Raw genomic sequence first — 21,491 nt, 5'->3', positions numbered from 1 at the left:
CTCCTGTCTCAGCCTCCCTAGTGCTGGAAATACAAGCGTGCTCCACCACGGCTGGCTCTTCTTAGTTAGTTAGTTAGTTAGTTAGTTAGTTAGTTTTTTGAGGGTCTGGGGATGGAACCCAGGGGCATTCCACCTCCGAGCTACACCCCTGACCTATTTTTTATTCTTTATTTTGAAACAGGGTCTCACTAAGTTGTGGAGGGCCTCACTCAGTAGCTGAGGCTGTCTGCGAACTGCAATCCTCAGGTCTCAGCCTCCCGAATGCTGGGATTACAAGCGTGCGCCACCACGCCTGGCTTTATTTTTTATTTTGAAACAGGGTCTTGCCAAGTTGCTAAGGCCCAAAACCATTGATCCTCTTGTCTCAGCTTCCTAAGTACTTAGATTACAGGTGTACACTACCACACCTAGCTTTTATTTCTTATTCTGAAATAGGATCTTGACAAATTGCTGAGGCTGTTTTCAAACCTGTGATGCTCCTGTCTCAGCCTCCCAAGTACTGAGATTGCAAGGCATGTGCCACCATATCTGGCCAGCAATGAATTGGTTTATTTCTTATTTACTTATTTTATTTTGCTTTTTGGGGTGCTGAGGATTGAACTCAGAGGCATTTTACCTCTGAGCTATACCCCCAGCTCTATTTTTATGTTTTTTTTTTTTTTCCAGCACTGGGGATGGAACCCAGGGTCATTCTACCCCTGACCTCTAACCTCAGCCCTATTTTTTATTCTTTATTTTAAACAGGGTCTCACTGAGTTGCAAAGGACCTCACTAAGTAGTTGAGGCTGTCTGCAAACTGTGATCCTCCTGTCTCAGCCTCCCAAATGCTGGAACTACAAACATGCACTACCACACCCGGCTATTTTTATGTTTTGTTATCTCTTTATTTATTTGTGATATGGGAATTGAACCCATAGGTATTCTACCTTCAAGATACACCACCAGGCCGGGCGTGGTGGCACACGCTTGTAATCCCCGCGCTTGGGGGGCAGAGACAGGAGGATCGCACAGGTTCGAAGCCAGCTGCGCGCGCTGGCTTAGGAGACCCTGTTTCCAAATAAAAATGTAAAAATAGGTCTGGGAGTGTAGCCCGGAGGTAGAAGGGCTTCCAGGAACCCCACTACCACCAAAAAAAAAAAAAAAAAAAAAAAAAAAAAAAAAAAAAAAAAAAAAAAAGATACACCACCAGACCAATTTTATTTCTTATTTGGAAACAGGGTCTTACAAGATTCCTTAGAGCCTCATCAAATTGCTGAGGCTGCCCTCGAACCTGCGATTCTTCATTCTCAGCCTCCCAAGTACTAGGATTACCAGCGTGTACCACCACGCCCAGCTTTTTGTTTTATTTTGAAACAGGGTTTCACTAAGGTGCAGAGGGCCTCACAAGACAGCGGAGCCTCCCAAGTCTTGGGGTTACCGGCGTGCACCAACATGCCTGGCTGCAATGTGTTGTTTTTATGTGTGGAATTGTTATTAGGCAGTTCCGTACAGTAAATGCTAAACTTATTTCTCTTTTACTAATGTTGAGCTCTCATTAAAATACTTTGTGTATTAGCTCTAAAACAGAAAATAGCTGTTCCTATTCAGTGTAGGGAAAGATTTGAACCATGCCTTTTGCCTAGAAAGTTCTCTCCTGGGCAATAAACAAAGACACAACTTTGAGGATCTTCACCAGCTTGAACTTTGTAAAAGAAAAATAAGCCAGCAGGTGTTTTTTGGGGGGCATACCTGTGATCCCAGTACTTTTTTTTTTTTTTTTTTTTTTTTTAAATAGGGCTGAGGGTGGTAGGAAGTCCCTGGCTTCAAGCTGGGTGTGATGGTGCACACTTGTAATCCCAGTACTTGGGAGGCTAAGATAGGAGGGTCACAGGTTCAAAGCCAGCTTCAGCAACCTGCAAGTCAGCAACCTACAAGTCTTATTTGTTTTAGAATAAGAAATAAAAAGACTATACTTTTAAGGATCATTTCTATAGTATGTTACTAGAAAAGTTTCTCTGATTGTGTAGAGTACCGGAAACCGTGAGGAGGAGGCGCAGTGTTCTCTCCTGAGCGTGAAGCCGGCCCTTGGTGTTGCTGCTTGGCGACGCCATCTGCCATTAATGATCGTTCTTCTCTCTCCTCGGAGGGAGTCAGAGGGAGAGGACACCTTCTGAGTGGCTTCTGGGAACCTTACAAAAAATAAAAATAAAACAGGACCCAGGACATGAGGGTGCATGCTTGTTATCCCAATACTTGGGAGGCTGAGAGAGGAAGATCACGGTTCAGGGCCAGCCTCAGCTACTTAGTGAGGCCCTCCGCATCTTAGTAAGACCTTGTTTCAAAACAAAGAATAAGCTGGGTGTGGTGGTGCACACTTGTAATTCCAGCATTTGGGAGGCTGAGACAGGAGGATCCAGGTTCGCAGACAGCCTCAGCTACTTAGGCCCTTTGCAACTCAGTGAGACCCTGTTTCAAAATACAATATAAAGTAGGTCTGGGAGTGTAGCCCAGAGGTAGAAGACCCCTGGTTCCATCCCCAGTACCAAAAAATAAATAAATAAATAAATAAATAGATAAATAAATAATAGCGCTGGGAATGTAGCTTTGAGGTAGAATGCCCCTAGGTTCAATCCCCAGTACCACGCACACACACACAAAAAAAATATCTGTCTTCAAAGGAAAATAAAAAGGAAGAAAAGCCAGGCGTGGTGGGGCTACGCTTGTAATCCCAGCATTTGGGAGGCTGAGACAGGAGGATTGTGGTTCATGGACAGCCTCAGATACTTAGTGAGGCCCTCCGCAACTTAGTGAAACTCTGTTTCAAAATAAAGAATAAAAAATAGGGCAAGAGGTGTAGCTCAGAGGTAGAATGCCCCTGGGTTCCATTCCCCGACCCACAAAAAAATAAAAAAAGGAAGAAAGGAAGGGAGGGAGGGAAAAAGGAAAGGAAGAAAGAAAGAAGGAAGGTTGGAAAGTTATGAAGCCAGGCACAGTGGCACATACCTGTACTCCCAGTGACTTGGGAGGCTGAGGCAGGAAGATCTCAAGTTTGAGGCCAGCCTGGGCAACTTAGGAGACCCTACTCAAAATATAAAGAGCTGGGTGTAGAGCTCGGTGGGTTCAGTTCCTAGGACCAAAATTAAAACAAAAAAGAAAGGCGATAAGAAAACCACTGAAAATATTATTGAATAGACTGAATGGATGTATTTATTGACATGAAAATATATTCAGGAGAAATAATCTTTGTGGGCCACAGAAAACAAAATGCTAGGTGACCCGCTTCTGAGCTTCTTGAGTTCCGATCCCGGCCCTGCCACTTAGCAGTTGCAAGCGTCGTGTCTCAGCTTCCACCTCTGTCAAATGGGGATAATGAGAGGAGAACACAGACCACAGTGAGGGGTAGAAGACTCACCGCATGTGGAGCGCCTCGAGCAGCCGTCTTCCCACGAGGGAGTCCTTGATCCTCGGACCCCATGTGTGCGAAACACAAATCAACGCTCGTGTGCAAAGGGGTAGCAGTGGCTGTCATTTCCCTGTGGCGTCTGGTTGCTTTAAAGGGCTGTTCTTTTGGCCTGTCTGGCTTCCACACAAGAGCGTGTATCGCCTCGGAGAGGAGAGAAGCAGCATAGGACCCCCCGCGGTGTAGAGTCGGGTCCCCGGGCCCGCGTGGCCTTTGCTTCTGACCCCACCTTGGTCCCCGTCAGGTTCACCGAGAAGGGGAACTTAGAGGTCCTGCTCTTCACCATCCAGAGCAAGCTGCGGGCCAACAACCAGAAGGTCTACACGCCCCGCGAGGGCCGGCTCATCTCCGACATCAACAAGGTCCGCGGCCAACCCTGCTCCCAGACGGCCACGCTTGGCAGCCCCAGGCCCGGCCGTCTTGACCGCCACCGAGCCCGCCACCCTAACTAAACACTCCTCCTCATTGTCCCCGCCCTGATGTGACTCTGGTCTGCCCTCAGACGCACGTCACCCTTTCCCTTATGTCACATAAGGGACTTAGGCCTTAAGTTTCTTGTCTAGCCCAAGCAGCTCCCGCTGGCTCCTGCTGACTTCCCTCCAGCCCACGGGAAGCCCACGTAGTCGCGCACCCTCCCGCCCCGCTGCCTCCGTTTCCCACGCTTCTAAGCACAGGCAGGCAGCTCCAGCGGTCCATGGACCTGCCGGCCCCCGCCCCGCCCCGTTGACCCCCCCTGCCCTGACCCTCGCACCAACCCTGTCCGCCCGGTGCAGGCCTGGGAGCGGCTGGAGAAGGCAGAGCATGAGCGGGAGCTGGCCCTGCGCACGGAGCTGATCCGCCAGGAGAAGCTGGAGCAGCTGGCCGCCCGCTTCGACCGCAAGGCCGCCATGCGGGAGACCTGGCTCAGTGAGAACCAGCGCCTCGTGTCCCAGGTAGGACCCAGAGGGTGCCAGGGACATCCAGGCGGGTGGGAGGCAAGGGAGGGAAACAGCGGTGGGTTAGGGGCCTCAGGGTGGGGAGACGATGAACCGTGAAATCCATCACAGAGGTAGAAAGAACCCAGGAGCCAGTGGCCACCGTTGGAACAGGAGACGGGATGGAGGGGAGGATGGAGAGGAAGTTGAGAGCTGGCATCTCACAGCTCGGCCACTCTGGGGGTCAGCCCTTGCAGTAGAAGTGTCGCCCCTGGCCCCCAAGCCTCCCCCGCTGCCTTTGCCGCAGGACAACTTTGGGCTGGAGCTGGCGGCAGTGGAGGCAGCCGTGCGGAAGCATGAAGCCATCGAAACGGACATCGCGGCCTACAGCGGCCGGGTGCAGGCGGTGGACGCCGTGGCCGCGGAGCTGGCCGCCGAGCGCTACCACGACATCAAGCGCATCGCCGCGCGGCAGCACAACGTGGCGCGGCTCTGGGACTTCCTGCGGCAGATGGTGGCCGCGCGGCGGGAGCGGCTGCTCCTCAACCTGGAGCTGCAGAAGGTGTTTCAGGACCTGCTCTACCTCATGGACTGGATGGGAGAGATGAAGGTAACGGGCGCGCTTGGTGGGACTCGGGTGGTCGGGAATTGTGGGGGCCCGACGTGGCAACTCTCACCTGCTCTGTAGGGCATGTACCAATGCAGGTCCCCCATTCTGACGAACCAAGCAGACAGGCCCCTGTCTACCAAGGGCTCCCACGGCCCAGCCAGACACGGCTGTGAAAACCCGCAGGCACCAGGATAGGTGCTCATAGAACCTCTGAGGACACTGGGACAGGGTGGTCAAGCAAGGCCTCTGAGAAAATGCCACTGGGCTGAGATCAGAATAAGACGAGGGCTGAGCCGGGCGTGGTCGTACACGGTTTTTAATCCCGGTACGTGGGAGGCTGAGACAGGAGGATGGCAGGTACTCAGGCAGCTTCAGCAACTTAGTGAGGCCCTCTGCAAGTTAGTGAGACTCTGTTTCAAAATAAAAGAGTAAAATTGGGCTGGGAGTGTAGCTCAGAGGTAGAATGCCCCTGGGTTCCATCCCCAGCATCATAATGAATGAATGAATGAATGAATGAATGAATGAGGTAAGTAACAGTACAGGGAGATGCGAAGAGAGAAAGTTCTGCCCAGAAAGAATAGCCCGGCAAATAAATAAATAAATACATAAATACATAAGTAAATAAATAAATAATTTTTTGTGGTACTAGGGATGGCACCCAGGAGCATTCTACCTCTGAGTTACACCCCAGCCCTATTTTTTATTCTTTATTTTGAAATAGGGTCTCACTAAGTTGCAGAGGGCCTCACTAAGTAGCGGAGGCTGGCTATGAACCTGAGATCCTCCTGTCTCAGCCTCCCAAGTACTGGGATTACAAGTGTGCACCACTACACCCCGTTTAAATATTTTTTTAAAAGGGTAAAATAGGGCCAGTAGAATGCTCCTGAGTTCAATCCCTAGTATTCCATCCCCCCCCCGCCCCATCAAAAAAAAAAAAAAAAAAAAAAAGGCAGGCCAGGGACTGTGGGCTGTAGGAGAACAGAGAGCTATGGAACAAGAAAGGAGGAAACAGACAGCCCACTAGGGCTTTTCAGTCCTGGTCAAGGAATTTGAATTTTATTCAGAGTAACACAGAGTACTTAAAGTAAGTAGAAGCCAGGCATGGTGGCAAACACCTGTAATACCAGTACTTGGGAGGCTGAGACAGGAGGATCCCAAGCTGGAGGTCAGACTCTGCTATTTAGCAAGATTCTTTTTCAGCATAATAAATAAAAAGGGCTAGGGCTGTAGCTTGGAAGCAGAATGCCCCTGGGTTCAATCCCCAGTACCAAAAAATAAAATTGCTTATAAGGTTTTGAAAAGGATCCCTTGAGAAGGCCTGGGGGCAGCCAGAGAGGAGGTAGAAAAAACACTTAGAGGCTTCTTCCAGGGCAGAGCCGGGGTGTGGATAAGTTTGGGAGAAGCACTGAAGGTTCTGGAGTGTTGAGGCAGAGCAGGGACAAAGGAGGGGAGCAGTAATTCTGCGGCTGAGTAAGGAAGCTGTTCCATGGGAGGTAAGTTGAGGATAAGGAGCAGATGCCAGGAAGGAACTGGGATATCCCCGTGCGTGTGATTAGGCAGGTATGCTCACCTGGATGCAACACCTGGAGCCACCCAGAGAGGTTGGAAGGAGGACACGGGGAGTTGGCATGTGTGCTGGCTGGGAGGGAACCACGCGGCTCTCAAAGGGGCACCGCATGCGGTGTGTGCCTGGCAGGGCCGGCTGCAGTCTCAGGACCTGGGCAAGCACCTGGCCGGAGTGGAGGACCTGCTGCAGCTGCATGAGCTGGTGGAAGCAGACATCGCCGTGCAGGCCGAGAGGGTGCGGGCCGTCAGCGCCTCTGCCCTGCGCTTCTGCGAGCCAGGGAAAGGTGAAACCCGGGGAAGGCCCTAGAGACCGAGGGCTGGGAAGGGGAACCTTAAGAGCCTGGCTGAACGAGCACCTGGGGCTTCAGGGGCTGATGGGTGACAGAGCTGGAGGCAGGGAGGGAGGCTAGGGGTGGGAGTCGGAGCTCTTGACCTCCGGGATGACCTTTTCAGAGTACAGACCCTGTGACCCACAGCTGGTATCGGAGCGGGTGGCCACACTGGAGCGGAGCTACGAGGCCCTATGTGAGCTGGCAGCGGCGCGGCGGGCCCGTCTCGAGGAGTCTCGACGCCTCTGGAGGTTCCTCTGGGAGGTGGGCGAGACGGAGGCCTGGGTGCGGGAGCAGCAGCACCTCCTGTCCTCAGCCGAGACGGGCCGGGACCTGACCGGCGTCCTCCGCCTGCTCAACAAACACAAGGCCCTGCGGGGCGAGATGAGCGGCCGGCTGGGGCCCCTGAAGCTCACTCTGGAGCAGGGCCAGCAGCTGGTTGCTGAGGGCCACCCAGGAGCCAGCCAGGCCGCCGCCCGTGCAGCCGAGCTCCAGGCCCAGTGGGAGCGGCTGGAGGCCCTCGCGGAGGAGCGTGCCCAGCGGCTGGAACAGGCCGCCAGCCTCTACCAGTTCCAGGCAGACGCCAACGACATGGAGGCCTGGTTGGTGGATGCGCTGCGCCTCGTGTCCAGCCCGGAGCTGGGGCACGACGAGTTCTCCACGCAGGCCCTGGCGCGGCAGCACCGGGCCCTGGAGGAGGAGATCCGAGGCCACCGGCCCACCCTGGACGCCCTGAAGGAGCAGGCTGCGGCCCTGCCCCCCGTACTCAGCCGCACGCCCGAGGTGCAGGGCAGGGTGCCCGCGCTGGAGCGGCACTATGAGGAGCTGCAGGCCCGAGCGGGCGAGCGGGCCCGGGCCCTGGAGGCCGCCCTGGCACTCTACACCATGCTCAGCGAGGCGGGGGCCTGCGGGCTCTGGGTGGAGGAGAAGGAGCAGTGGCTCAATGGGCTGGCCCTGCCTGAGCGCCTGGAGGACCTGGAGGTGGTACAGCAGAGGTAGGCTTGTGAGCTGGGCCAGGGTGGGCGGGGGCAGCTCCTGGCATAAACTGCCCGCTGCTTCACCCTGAGCCTTAACTCTAATTCTCTGGATGCTAATGGTATCTTTTTTTAAGTTTTAATGTTAAACTTATTCAAAAGTAAGAGAGCATTTTACAACAAATTTCTCTTCACTCTCACCCTGATTCTGTCTTTAAGCATGTCCTGCTTTTTTATTTTATTTTTTTGAGTACTAGGTATAGAACCCAGGGGCATTCTACAAACAAGCTATACCTCCAGCCCTGTTTTTTATTCTTTTATTTTTAAACAGGGTCTCACTAAGTTCCAGAGAGCTTCACTAAGTAGCTGAAGCTGTGTTTGAACTGTGGTCTTCCTGTCTCAGTCTCCCAAGTACTGGGATTATGAGCGTGCGCCACCACGCCTGACTTGAGCAACTCTAGAGAGGATAGTTTTTGTACTTGTTTAGGGGGTACAGGGGCTTCTCCCCTGGTCCACAGGTTTTGGGGATCTTGTAGGCTTAGAGACACCAATGTAGGGACAGGCCTGGCGTGGAAGTCCCTGTGGTCCCGGGAGGCGCGCTGGGTGCCTCACCGCCTCCTGTCATCCACGGCCCTCTTCTTTCACCCACTCAGGTTTGAGACCCTCGAGCCTGAAATGAACGCCCTGGCAGCGAGAATTACTGCTGTCAATGACATCGCCGAGCAGTTGCTAAAGGCCAACCCCCCAGGGAAGGACCAAATCGTCAACACCCAGAAGCAGCTCAACCACAGGTGGGTTGGGGAGGGGGAGCCCCAGGCACCCTAGAAACAGCAAGCAGCTGGGAGTGGTGATTAGGAGAGAATTCAGTAGGGCCTAGAAGGGCAGCTAGACATGAGGAAGGAAACTTGTCTAGAATATGACCTGGCCAGGGTAGGGAGGTGGAACAGCTCCACACGCCAGGCCTTCCTCCACTCTCAGGTGGCAGCAGTTTCGGTCCCTGGCAGACGGCAAGAAGGCAGCTCTGACATCGGCCTTGAGCATCCAGAACTACCACCTGGAGTGCACGGAGACCCAGGCCTGGATGAGAGAAAAGACCAAGGTCATCGAGTCCACCCAGGACCTGGGCAACGACCTGGCCGGGGTGCTGGCCCTGCAGCGGAAGCTGGCCGGCACCGAGCGGGATCTGGAGGCCATCGCCGCCCGGGTGGGTGAGCTGACCCGAGAGGCCAGTGCCCTGGCTGCTGGTCATCCGGCCCAAGCTCCAGCCATCAACTCCCGGCTTGGAGAGGTGCAAGCCGGCTGGGAGGATCTGCGAGCCACCATGCGGCGCAGAGAGGAGTCCCTGGGCGAGGCCCGGAGGCTGCAGGACTTCCTACGCAGCTTGGATGACTTCCAGGCTTGGCTAGGCCGCACGCAGACCGCAGTGGCCTCTGAGGAAGGGCCGGCCACCCTGCCAGAGGCAGAGGCCCTCTTGGCCCAGCACGCAGCCCTGCGGGAAGAGGTGGAGCGGGCCCGGAGCGAGTACAGCCGCCTGCGGGCTGTGGGCGAAGAGGTGACCCGGGACCAGGCCGATCCCCAGTGCCTCTTCCTAAGGCAGCGGCTAGAAGCCCTGGGAACCGGCTGGGAGGAGCTGGGCCGAATGTGGGAGAGCCGACAGGGCCGCCTGGCTCAGGCCCACGGCTTCCAGGGATTCCTGCGGGACGCGCGCCAGGCCGAGGGCGTGCTCAGCAGCCAGGTGAGAGCCCAGGGGCAGTGTCCCAACCAGGAGGAAGAGGCAAAGAGGGACCAGGGGAGGGGCGTGGGGGGTCAGCACCAGGGGGTGGAGCCAGTGAGGAAGCAAGAGGGGCAGGAAGAACACCTTAGAAATAGAAACACGGAGGAAGAAAAAAGAATGTAAGCACAACTTACCAAAACTGACTTTAGAAGAAATGGAAAACCTGGCTAGTCACATAACTATTTTAAAAATCAGCCAGCACCGTGGCACATCCCCTTAATCCCAGTACTCGGGAGGCTGAGACTGAAGGATCAAAAGTTCGAGTCCAAACTGACAAACTTAGCAAGACTCTGTTTCAAAATAAATAAGAAAGGGCTGGGGGTGTAACTCAGTGATAGACCCCCCCCCCCACCTCGGGTTCAATCCACAGGACTGAAAAAAAATCAAATAAGTAGCTACAAATAAGGTGGGCAGGATTTGGACTGAAAAGGTCTTCCAGCCCAACGTCCCTGGACCTTTCTGAGATTCCCATATGAGTGACCCTCCCCCTCTGTCTTCAGAGCCAGCCTGCCCCCCGCCCAGGCCGGGCCTCTGGCCCTCTGGCGGGGTCCCCCCTCAGGCTGGAGCCTACGGGTTCTGAGAATTGAGCTGGCTCCCCCCACACACAGGAATACGTTCTTTCTCACACGGAGATGCCGGGGACGCTCCAGGCTGCCGACGCTGCCATTAAGAAGCTGGAAGACTTCATAAGCACCATGGACGCCAACGGGGAGCGCATCCGAGGGCTCCTGGAGGCCGGGCGCCAGCTGGTGGCAGAGGGTAACATCCATGCGGAGAAGATCCAAGAGAAAGCCGACTCCATCGAGAGGAGGTGGGACGAGGTTCGGGGATGGGAGTGGGGCACAGGAAGGCTGGCAGGAGGGGGACCGACAGCAACCCGAGGAGGAAGAGCAGGGTGGTGGAGGGGGGCTGGACCAGGGACTGAGAGGCAGAGTGGAGTCTGCCAGGGTGGCAGCCCAGGAATCAGACTCCTGGGTGACTTTAGGGCCCCTGGGAGACATTAGCCCACAGGAGGAAGGTGGAGGCCTCTAAGTTATTCAAGAAGCCACAGTCAGCCGGGCATGGTGGCATATGCCTGTAATCCAGTACTTGGGAGGCTGAGACAGGAGGATTGCAGTTTTGAGGCCAGCCTCAGCAACTTAGCAAGGTCTCTGAGCAATTTAAAGAGGTCCTGTTTAAAAATAATAATAATAAAGCCGGGCGTGGTGGCGCACACCTGTAATCCCCGCCCTTGGGAGGTGGAGACAGGAGGATCACACAGGTCTGAAGCCAGCCGCGCTGGCTTAAGAGACCCTGTTTCCAAATAAAAATATAAAATAGGTCTGGGAGTGTAGCCTGGTGGTAGAAGGGTTTCCAGGAACCCCAGTACCACCAAAAAATAAAAAAATAAAAAAATAAAAATAAAAAATAAGTACTTGGGAGACTGATATAGGAGGATCATAGGTTTGAGGACAGACTCAGCAACATAGTGAGGCGTTGTTTCAAAAAAATGAAAGCCGGGTGTGGTGTCGCACGCTTGTAATCCCCACGCTTGGGAGGCTGAGACAGGAGGATCGCGCAGGTTCGAAACCAGCCTCAGCTTAGTGAGGCCTTCAGCAACTTAGTGAGACCCTATTTCCAAATAAAATAAAAAAATAGGTCTGGGAGTGTAGCCAGGAGGTAGAAAGCCTCTGGGTTCCACCCCCAATACCACCAAAAAAAAAAAAAAAAAAAAAAGAAAGAAAGAAATAAAGAAAGAAAAAAGAAATCTCTGAGCTGGAAGTGTAGCTTAGAGATTGAATGCTCCAGGTTCAAATCCCCAGTACCACAAAAAAACACACATACGTGCATATATATTTACACATTATACACACATACACATACATACATACATACATACATACATTAAAAAAATAGGACTGGGGATGTAGTTCGGAGGTAGAAGGCCTCTGGGTTCAGTCTTCAATACCACAAAAAAGGCAGGGGGAGACACAGCCCCCTGGCTGTGAGGCGCAGGTTTCACAAGGAGCTGCCATTGCAGACACAGGAAGAATCAAGAGGCGGTGCAGCAGCTCCTGGGCCGCCTGCGGGACAACCGAGAGCAGCAGCACTTCTTGCAAGACTGCCAGGAGGTGAGACGCCCGCCCCTGGGGCCTCCCGCTACTCCCCCCTACCCCCCGGGCCCAGGCCGCCGCCTGTGAGCCCCTTCACAGCGTCTTCCCTGGTCTTCTGTGTCTCCCCCCCACGTCCCCCGCCTTCTCCACCCCTGCTTTATGTCTGCTCCAGCTGAAGCTCTGGATTGACGAGAAGATGCTGACGGCCCAGGACGTGTCCTACGACGAGGCCCGCAACCTGCACACCAAGTGGCAGAAGCACCAGGCGTTCATGGCTGAGCTGGCCGCCAACAAGGGCTGGCTGGGCAAGGTGGACGAGGTGGGTGGCCAGGAAGCAGCAAGAATCCACTGGGATGGCCTCCGGGCTGCCCGGCCCAGCACAGGCAACGGGGGCCCTGCTCCCAGCCACCGGCCTTTCAGGGTGAGAGAGCGTGGGCCTCTGGGGCCACGCAGCCAAGAGAGCTACGGGCGGGGCAGATGTCTTGGGACTGTGGGACAGTGATTTCAGAACTTTGAGAAAGTTCAGCTTAAGAAGCCAAGCTGTGGTTCAAAGCCACACCTGTTCCTGAGTCCAGAGTGGGATGATTCTCTTCACTGGAGGTGGGAGGGGGGTCCGCAAAAGTGCTGTATAGTCAATATTTTAGGCTTTTCAGGCCAGAGTTCCCGCTGCAACTGCTCGTTTCTGCGATTGTAGTTCAAAAGCAGTCCTAGAGAATACATATGCAAACAAGCATGGCTGTCTTTCGATAAAGCTTTATTTATAAAAACAGGCAGCGGGCTGGGCTTGGTGGCGCACGCTTGTAATCCCAGCATTTGGGAGGCTGAGACAGAAGGATCGCAGTTCTCAAGTAGCCCTAGCCATTTAGTGAGGCCCTCTGCAACTTAGTAAGACCCTGTTTCAAAATAAAGAATATAAGCCTGGTGTGGTGCATGCTTAAAATCCCAGCATTTGAGAGGCTGAGACAAGAGGATCACAGTTTTCGGCCAGCCTTAGTTACTTAGTGAGGCCCTTTGCAACTCAGTGAGACTGTTTTAAAAATAAAGAATCGGCCAGGCATAGTGGCACATGCTTGTAGCATTTGGGAGGCTAAGACTGGAGGATCTCAGTTCATGGACAGCCTCAGCCACTTAGTGAGGCCCTTTGCAACTCAGGAAGACCAGGTTTCAAAATAAAGAATAAGAAAATAGAGCTGAGGGTGTAGCTGAGAAGTAGAATGCCCGTGGGTTCCATCCCCACAACTGGGGGAAAAAAAAAAAAATAGGCAGTGGGCCAGACTTGGCCCATCATAGGCCTGGTTTGCCCGCCCTTGTTTTTGAGATGTGCTGCTCCTAGGACTGGTTCTCCCAGGCAGCTTTTCCTCTAGAGCTAAGGACAGGTAAAACTACTTGTATGCAGCAAGTTTTCCTGGGGACCATTATTTCCTGGGGACCTAGCAGACTCAGCACTCTGCTAGGTCCTACATGTGTCAAAGAACACTTTTCCTCTCCTTAGATCATGATATCGGGAGAGGAAGAAACCATTTGCAGTGTTTCCATTTGTTCAGCAAATATTTGCTTGGTGCCACCATATACAAAGCGTTATTTGAGGCCCTGGGTGGGGAGAAAGGCGATTCTGCTGCAGGCTCCACCCTCCAGGAACAATCCTGACCAGGACACGAGACCTATGCATGGCAGCTAAGTTGAATCCACACCAGATGATAGTGGGTGACCTGAGAGAGTCGAGAAAGCCTGGCGTGAAGGAGAGGCCAGTGGGAATTCTGGGAGCAGGACCATCAAGGTGGTCCATGAGAATGTGGACTAACAGAGCTATGAGGAGAAAGATGTATCTTGATAGGGAAAAGAAGCTGGGTGTGGTGGCGCACACCGGTCCTTGGGAATCTGAGACAGGAGGACCGCAGGTTCGGGACTAGCCTCAGTCACTACATAGAGATGAGTGTGGACACAAAGCCACGGGTGGAGGGGGTGCCTGTGGGGGGCGAGGGGAACGTCCTCATGGCGGGAGCAAGAACACAGTGGCGAAGGGGCCCCCGGAAGTGAAGGTGGGCAGAGCGTGCTGGACCGGCCGGGGGAGCCCGGTCAGCACAGAAGGACTTTGCTTGGAAGTGGGTTGCTGAAGGCTGTGAGGCTGCCTGTGCCCTGCTCGTCTGGGACGCTCTTTTTTTGTTTGTTTTATTTTTTTGCGCTATGGGGGATGAAACCCAGGGCCATTCCAACTCTGAGCTACCCCCCTCCACGCCCTATTTTACTTTTTATGTTGAAACAGGGCCTCACTAAATTGCTGAGGCTGGCCATGAACTTGCAATCCTCCTGCCTCAGCCTCCCAAGTACTGGAATTACATGCATGCGCCGCCACGCCTGGCTTGTGACATTGTCTGAGCCTAACAGCCATGGAAAAAGGGCTTGAAGTGCTGTCTGGGTTTGTGCCCCCAGAAGCAGACCTGAAACCAAAATTTTAGTGCAGGCTGCCTGGCGGGGGGCGGGGAGGGGGGGTCCCAGGAAGCAGCAGTGGGGACCCGGCAGGGTACTTCAGGTCTGAGGGTGGAGCCTAGTGGTAGAGAGCATGCTTAGTGAGCGTGAGGAACTGGGTTCAACAGGAGAGAAGGAGGGAGGACAGGAGGAAGACAGGAAGGAAGGACAGATCATCCTCAAGTGGGCTATTCCGGCAGGCAAGCGGGGCTCGGGGAGACAGCACAGGACAGGTGCCAGCACCATCCTACCCGCGCGTGCCAGTGTTCAGGCCTCGCCTCCCCGCGGCCATCGGCCAGAGCAGAGGGCGCTCGAGCACCGGCTCTGTGGCTTGCTGGCTGGCCTTCCACGCGGGCCTCCGCACCTCCTGGGAGCGAGGTTTGAGCTGGACCTTGAAGGAGGAGCGGGGTTTAACCCGCAGCGGGGAGTTGATGAGGGATCTCTTCTAAGCAGCGCCCGGTGCGTTCACGAGCTTACAGGAGCTCCTGGAATTGTTGCCCACACTTCGGCCCTCTATTACCCTTTCGGTCCCTGCTTCACTATTGGCCTGTAATGTTCAGTGGTGTCCAGTTCTGGCACTTACACGTCTTTGTCCTGCCACCCAGGAAGGGCGGGAGCTGACCCTGGAGAAGCCAGAGCTGCAAGCCCTGGTGTCGGAGAAGCTGGGAAAGCTGCACACACGCTGGGACGAGCTGGAGACCACCACCCAGGCCAAGGCCCGCAGCCTCTTTGATGCCAACCGGGCCGAGCTGTTTGCCCAGAGCTGCTCTGCCCTGGAGAGCTGGCTGGAGAGCCTGCAGGCCCAGCTGCACTCGGACGACTATGGCAAGGACCTCACCAGTGTCAACATCCTGCTCAAAAAGCAGCAGGTGTGCCTTGGGCTTTTGTGGGGGAGGATGACAGCAGGACAGAGGAGGAGGTCATCTAAGGTCTGGAAGATGACACTGGGGCACTGGGGACTGACCCAGGGACATTCTACCTCTGAGTTACATCTCAGACCTCTTTTATTTTTAATTTTTAAATTTTATTTATTTATTTTTATATATTTATATTTTTAGTGGTACTGGAGATAGAACACAGGGACCCTCTACCTCTGGGATACACTCCCAGACCTATTTTATATTTTGTTTTGGAAACAGGGTCTCACTAAGGTGCTGAGAGCCTCACTAAGTAGCTGAGGCTGGCTTCGAACCTGTGCGATCCTCCTGTCTCAGCCTCTCAAGTACTGGGATTATAAGTGTGCGCCACCACACCTGGTTTATTTTTTATTTTTGACACAAGGTCTCACTAACTTGCTGAGGACCTCATTAACTTGCTGAGGCTGTCCTTGAACATGCAATCCTCCCGACTCAGCCTCCCAAGTATTGGTATTAAAAGTATGGGCCACCACACCCAGCTTGTATTTTTGTTTGTTTTGCTTTGCTTTTGTGGTACTAGAGATTGGATCCAGGGATCTACTCAGAGGTAGAATTACCTCTGAGCTACACCATCAGCCCTATTTTATTCTTTATTTTGAAACAGGGTCTCACTAAATTACAGAGGGCCTCACATGTTGCCAATGCTGGCCACAAACCTGTCTCAGCCTTCCAAGTACTGGGATACAAGCTTGCACCATCACGCCCAGATTAGCTTGTATTTTTCAAGTGATTTCTACAGACCATTGGTATCCGAATGTTCAGGGCTGGGTTATCAGTCAGGACAAAGTCAGGAAACTGACCACACTAATGATCTGGACAGGGAAACTTTCAGAAAAACAAACTTTTTTTTTTTTTTTTGGTGGTACTGGGGGTGGAACCCAGAGGCTTTCTACCTCCGGGCTATACTCCCATACCTTTTTTTTACATTTTATTTGGAAACAGGGTCTCACTAAGTAGCTGAGGCTGGCTTCGAACCTGTGCGATCCTCCTGTCTCAGCCTCCCAAGCGCGGGGATTACAAGCGTGCACCACCACGCCCGGCTCAAAACAAACATATAAGCAAAAGATGGTGAACTACTAAGGGTTTTGTTTAGTCGTTTTTTTCTTGCTATAACAGAATACCTGAGACTAGGTAATTGATAAAGAATAGAGCTTTTAAACTGGGCACAGTGGCTCAGGCCTGTGATCCCAGTACTTGGGATGCTGAGATAGGAGAATCTCAGATGAGAGGCCAGTGCATGATAATTCAATGGGAACTTGTTTCAAAAAGTAAAATAGGGGCCGGGCGTGGTGGCGCACGCTTGTCATCCCCGCGCTTGGGAGGCGGAGACAGGAGGATCGCGCAGGTTCGAAGCCAGCTGCACCGCTGGCTTAGGAGACCCTGTTTCCAAATAAAAAAGTATAAAAAATAGGTCTGGGAGTGTAGCCTGTAGGTAGAAGGGCTTCCAGGAACCCCAGTACCACCAAAAAAAAAAAAAAAAGTAAAATAGGGCTGAAGGCATAGCTCAGATTTTGAACTCCTCTGAGTTCAACCCTCAGTACCACAAATAATAATGATGATGGTGATTAATAATAATAGTAATAATAATAATAATAATAGCCAGGCATGGTGGCACACGCTTGTGATCCCATTATTTGGGAGGCTGAGACTGGAGGATCGTGGTTCGAGGACAGCCTCAGTTACTTAGTGAGGCCCTCCGCAACTCAGTGAGACCCTATTTCACAATAAAGACTAAAAAATAGAGCTGAGGGTATAGCTCCTGGGTTCCATCCCCAGTACTGCAAAAAAAAAAAAAAAAAAAGGGGGGGGAGGGAAGCCAGGTTTGGTGCTGCATTAATTCCTAGCAAGTGGAAGGAGAGCCCACAGCAGGGCCAGGACACGCTTTTTTTTGTAAAGGTCCAAATCATAAATATTTTGGATTTTGTGGGTTATATGGTCTCTGTCATAACTATCCAACTTTGTCCTTGTAAGGTTTAAAAAAATAACATCTATATAGAATAAATCAAAGAAAGTAGAAGCCAGATGTGGTGGTGGACACCTGTAATCCCAATTTTTAGGAGGCTGAGATAGGAGGATTGCAGGTTCCAGGACAGCCTCAGCAACCTAGTGCTTCTGGGTTTAAACCCAGAACAAAAAAGAAAAGAAAAGAAAAGAAAAGGAAGGAAGAAAGAAAGAAAGAAAAAGAAAGGAAGGAAGAAACAAAGAAAGAAAGAAAGAAAACGAGGGAGCAGTTACTTCTCTAGGACTAAGAAGGATTACCCAAGGTAAACATGAGGTGGCTGAGTTTCAGATCACCTTGGCAAGGGCTACTGAATGGCCCTAGAACTTGCCGGTGTATCATAGGGCAGAGCAGGTCTACCGCTGGCCAGCCAGGGTTGGCCAACTTCTTGGCCCAGCAAAGTTTTTCTGGAGGAGGAGCGTCTCAGGATCTCTTGCGCACTTGGGGCAGTTCTGCTGTAGAAGTAAGAAGGGAAGTACCTATGTTTAGTCTTCTGGAGCCCCGGAAGGCTTCCTGAGCTGTGTTGTGATATCTCTGGTGCCCTCTATTGACAAGTCCTGGTATTGCATCATCTGGTAAAGAAGAAATGTTTATAGGGTCGTTTTGCCATCACAGAGCAGCAAAGAGGGATCTGGACCAGACGTGGATTTGGGACTGAGGGGTAACAAACTCATAATAGGTACATAATCCACACAACCCTGGATTCTTATGTATGTTCAAATTCAAGATCCACCGGGCCATGAAGGGATGCTCTCTCTGGTGGGCGTAGGGGTAAGAAACCATGATTGGCTCAATAGACTGGGTTGAAAGGTGGATGCACCGCACTCACATATCCTTCCTCCTCCCGGTTTTCAGATGTTGGAACGGGAGATGGCTGTAAGAGAGAAGGAGGTGGAGGAGATACAGGCCCAGGCAAAGGCACTGGCCCAGGAGGACCAGGGTGCAGGGGAGGTGGAGAGGACCTCGAGGGCTGTAGAGGAGAAGTTCAGGGCCCTGTGCCAGCCCATGAAGGAGCGCTGCCAGCGCCTGCAAGCCTCCCGTGAGCAGCACCAGTTCCACCGCGACGTGGAGGATGAGATTGTGAGTCACGGGCCAGTGAAGGGAGAGCTTTCATCTTGGCAAGTTGACACCTCCGCATGGCTCTCCAGCCACCTTCCTGGACCAGGGGAGAAGCCAGCAATGCTCCGCTCCCTCTTCCCTTCATCATTGAGGGTCTCTCCTCTGAGGATCCTCGGGGATGCCCTCTAGATCCCTGTGTCCCAAAGCTAGAAGTGGCCATTCCTCACTGGCTCCTGTGGCCCTCAGTATCCCCCCTCCCATCCCCAGCGCTGGCTCTGCCCTGTGCACCTCCACTGACGCCCTCTTTTTCATCCAGCTGTGGGTGACGGAGCGGCTGCCAATGGCCAGCTCCATGGAACATGGCAAGGACCTGCCCAGCGTCCAGCTCCTCATGAAGAAGAACCAGGTGAGGTGGGGGCTGCAGGTGCAAGAAAAGCTCCCGAGAGCCGCCCGCCTGGGGCGTTTATCTCTCAGGATGGGGAGGATTCTCTGGCTCTGCCTTGAAGCCGGGCAGCCCCAGACTTCAGTGACTTGCTTTCTATTACCTTGGGAGGGTGGGTTCTCTCTATAGGGGAACAGGATTGAAGGGGCATCACCATGCGTCCTGGGGAGAGGGGACGCAAGAGGCCTCACGGTGCCTCCCCTCCTGCAGACCCTGCAGAAGGAGATCCAGGGCCACGAGCCCCGGATCGCGGACCTCACGGAGCGGCAGCGGGCTCTCGGCACAGCCGCGGCAGGCCCGGAGCTGGCTGAGCTCCAAGAAATGTGGAAACGCCTGGGCCACGAGCTGGAGCTGCGGGGGAAGCGGCTGGAGGACGCGCTGCGGGCCCAGCAGTTCTACCGTGACGCCGCGGAGGCGGAGGCCTGGATGGGCGAGCAGGAGCTACACATGATGGGCCAGGAGAAAGCCAAGGTTGGGGCTGGGGCGGAGGCCGGGCTGCGTGGCCTGTTCCCCACGCCCCGGTGCCCACTGCCTGAGGCCCAGCGTCCCTCCCCAGGATGAGCTGAGCGCCCAGGCAGAAGTGAAGAAACATCAGGTGTTGGAGCAAGCCCTGGCCGACTATGCCCGGACCATCCACCAGCTCGCGGCCAGCAGCCAAGACATGATTGACCACGAGCACCCAGAGAGGTGAGCGTGCAGCCAGCCGAGGGGCCCGGCCCCGGGGGAAGGGGGAGCCAGGACTGGGGACCTGCAGGGATTGTGGCGCCTTCTGTACTATATATGTGAGAGACATTCCAGAAGGCCAAAGAAGCAGGGACTCAGAGAGCAGCTGGGGGCCCAAGAGGGTCGGGGCACCACAGAACAAGCCGGGCATCAGAGCAATGTCCCCTGAGCCTCCCCACCCTTTCCACAGCACGCGGATATCCATCCGCCAGGCCCAGGTGGACAAGCTGTACGCCAGCCTGAAGGAGCTGGCGGGTGAGCGGCGCGAGCGCCTGCAGGAGCACCTCCGCCTGTGCCAGCTCCGCCGCGAGCTGGACGACCTGGAGCAGTGGATCCAGGAGCGTGAGGTGGTGGCGGCCTCCCACGAGCTGGGCCAGGACTACGAGCACGTGACCGTGAGTGTGGGGAGACCAGGGCATGTTCCAGGCAGAGCAGGCGCCAGCCTCTGGGGGTTTGGAGGTTGTGCAGAAAGGGGTGCATGGGTCTGAGCATAGGCAAAAAAAAGGAGATTAATGACCAATTACTCTGTCAAAAGAATGCTCCCAAACAGGCCTTGAGATTCTCTTCTATGGCTTGGGGGTGCAGACTCTCATGGTGTGGAAATCAGGACCATGTTAGGGTACCCTTGTCTGAGGACTCACGGTTCCAGTACCTCATTGCCTTTGCTGGGGGAAGGGGACCAGGCACATGCAGTCACATCCCACAGTGGTCCCATAAGACTATCACCGAGTGACAGCTCAGCCATCTTAGTTTGTATAAGCACACTCTGACACACTTCTCAGAATGTGTGCTCACCAAGCGACACACTAAACAGTGGATGGGAAGCAGCCACCTGCTTGCTGATGGGGCGCTGGTGAATTAACCTGTTCTGGCACACCTGGGGAGGAGAGGGCTGGCTTCATCGGGCAGGAACCTCACCCACCAGCATCACCTCCTTGACCCCACAACTCTTTCCTCCGCCAGATGCTCCGGGACAAATTCCGCGAGTTCTCCCGGGATACAAGCACCATCGGTCAGGAGCGCGTAGACAGTGCCAACACGCTGGCCAACGGGCTCATTGTGGGTGGCCACGCCGCGCGGGCCACCGTGGCAGAGTGGAAGGACAGCCTCAACGAGGCCTGGGCTGACCTGCTGGAGCTGCTGGACACACGGGGTCAGGTGCTGGCCGCGGCCTACGAGCTGCAGCGCTTCCTGCACGGGGCCCGCCAAGCCCTGGCGCGGGTGCAGCACAAGCAGCAGCAGCTCCCAGACGGGACCGGCCGCGACCTCAATGCCGCTGAGGCCCTGCAGCGCCGACACTGCGCCTATGAGCACGACATCCAGGCCCTCAGCGCCCAGGTCTGACCCGAGCCGAGGAGGCTGTGGGGGAAGTGGGGAGAGAGGGTGTCTTGGCTGCTGGGGCAGATCTCAGAGATGCTGAGAAGATGGCACCCCTGGAGCGCCATTCAGAGATGAGGTTAGAATCGCTCCAGGAATACATCTCCAGCCAAAGGACATCTAGCCTCTGTATTTACACTTTTCTGTCTGTGTTTGGTGGGGGGTTAGGGGGACTGAACCCAGAGGGGTTCTACCTCTGAGCTAGACCTGCAGCCCTATTTTATTTTTTTAATTTATTTTTGTGGTACTGGGGATGGAACCCAAAGGCATTCCACCTTCAAGCTACATCTCCAGACCTATTTTTTATTCTTTATTTTGAAAAGGGTCTCACTGAGTTGCGAAGGGCCTAAGTAGCTGAGGCTGGCTGTGAACCTATGATTCTCCTATCTCAGCCTCCCAAATGCTGGGATTACAAGTGTGCGCCACCGCACTCCGCTGTATTTTTTTTATTTTTCAAACAGGGTTTTACTAAGTTGCTGAGTGAGGGTCCCGCTAAGTCTCTGACACTGGCTTCCAGCCTGCGATCTTATGTCAGCCTCCCAGGATTACTGGCATGCGTCAGCCATATCCATACTCTAATCACAAACCTCCTTGAGGGCTCATGACAATTTCAAGCGATCCCAATGACTGAAAGATTCTTTATGTATTAATGAAATCTGCCTATTGATGCCATCTAAGCTACAGCTCTGGACCCAATAAACAGAGATCCTTCATCCAGTTACACCCAGTCAGCCCCACCCAAATCTCTTCTGCACGCTGCTTGTCTCCTTCTAGCCATGTTCAAGGTCCTAGATAGGCTTTGAAAGCTC

General features: G+C 53.9%; 1 protein-coding gene across 2 annotated transcripts in view; it reads left to right on the top strand.

Annotated features, from left to right (window-relative positions):
* Window positions 1-21,491, top strand: part of SPTBN2 (spectrin beta, non-erythrocytic 2) — a gene marked incomplete at both ends in the record, with an annotated part of 39,421 nt that overhangs the window by 11,975 nt on the left and 5,955 nt on the right. For both annotated transcript variants that reach the window (XM_080703042.1, XM_080703041.1), the window contains 17 exons: window positions 3,684-3,801; window positions 4,213-4,371; window positions 4,661-4,963; window positions 6,660-6,813; window positions 6,983-7,853; window positions 8,486-8,623; window positions 8,811-9,567; window positions 10,215-10,417; window positions 11,627-11,717; window positions 11,872-12,018; window positions 14,771-15,034; window positions 17,937-18,161; window positions 18,457-18,546; window positions 18,793-19,053; window positions 19,139-19,269; window positions 19,496-19,700; window positions 20,269-20,643. In XM_080703042.1, the coding sequence (XP_080559168.1) occupies window positions 3,684-3,801; window positions 4,213-4,371; window positions 4,661-4,963; window positions 6,660-6,813; window positions 6,983-7,853; window positions 8,486-8,623; window positions 8,811-9,567; window positions 10,215-10,417; window positions 11,627-11,717; window positions 11,872-12,018; window positions 14,771-15,034; window positions 17,937-18,161; window positions 18,457-18,546; window positions 18,793-19,053; window positions 19,139-19,269; window positions 19,496-19,700; window positions 20,269-20,643 (4,492 nt within the window). The remainder of the gene's footprint in view (window positions 1-3,683; window positions 3,802-4,212; window positions 4,372-4,660; window positions 4,964-6,659; window positions 6,814-6,982; window positions 7,854-8,485; window positions 8,624-8,810; window positions 9,568-10,214; window positions 10,418-11,626; window positions 11,718-11,871; window positions 12,019-14,770; window positions 15,035-17,936; window positions 18,162-18,456; window positions 18,547-18,792; window positions 19,054-19,138; window positions 19,270-19,495; window positions 19,701-20,268; window positions 20,644-21,491) is intronic.

This window comes from Muscardinus avellanarius, assembly GCF_963383645.1.
Source record: "Muscardinus avellanarius genome assembly, chromosome: 1".
NCBI lineage: Eukaryota > Metazoa > Chordata > Mammalia > Rodentia > Gliridae > Muscardinus > Muscardinus avellanarius.
The sequence above is the reverse complement of the archived record's forward strand: the minus strand, read 5'-3'. Positions and strand labels throughout refer to the sequence as shown.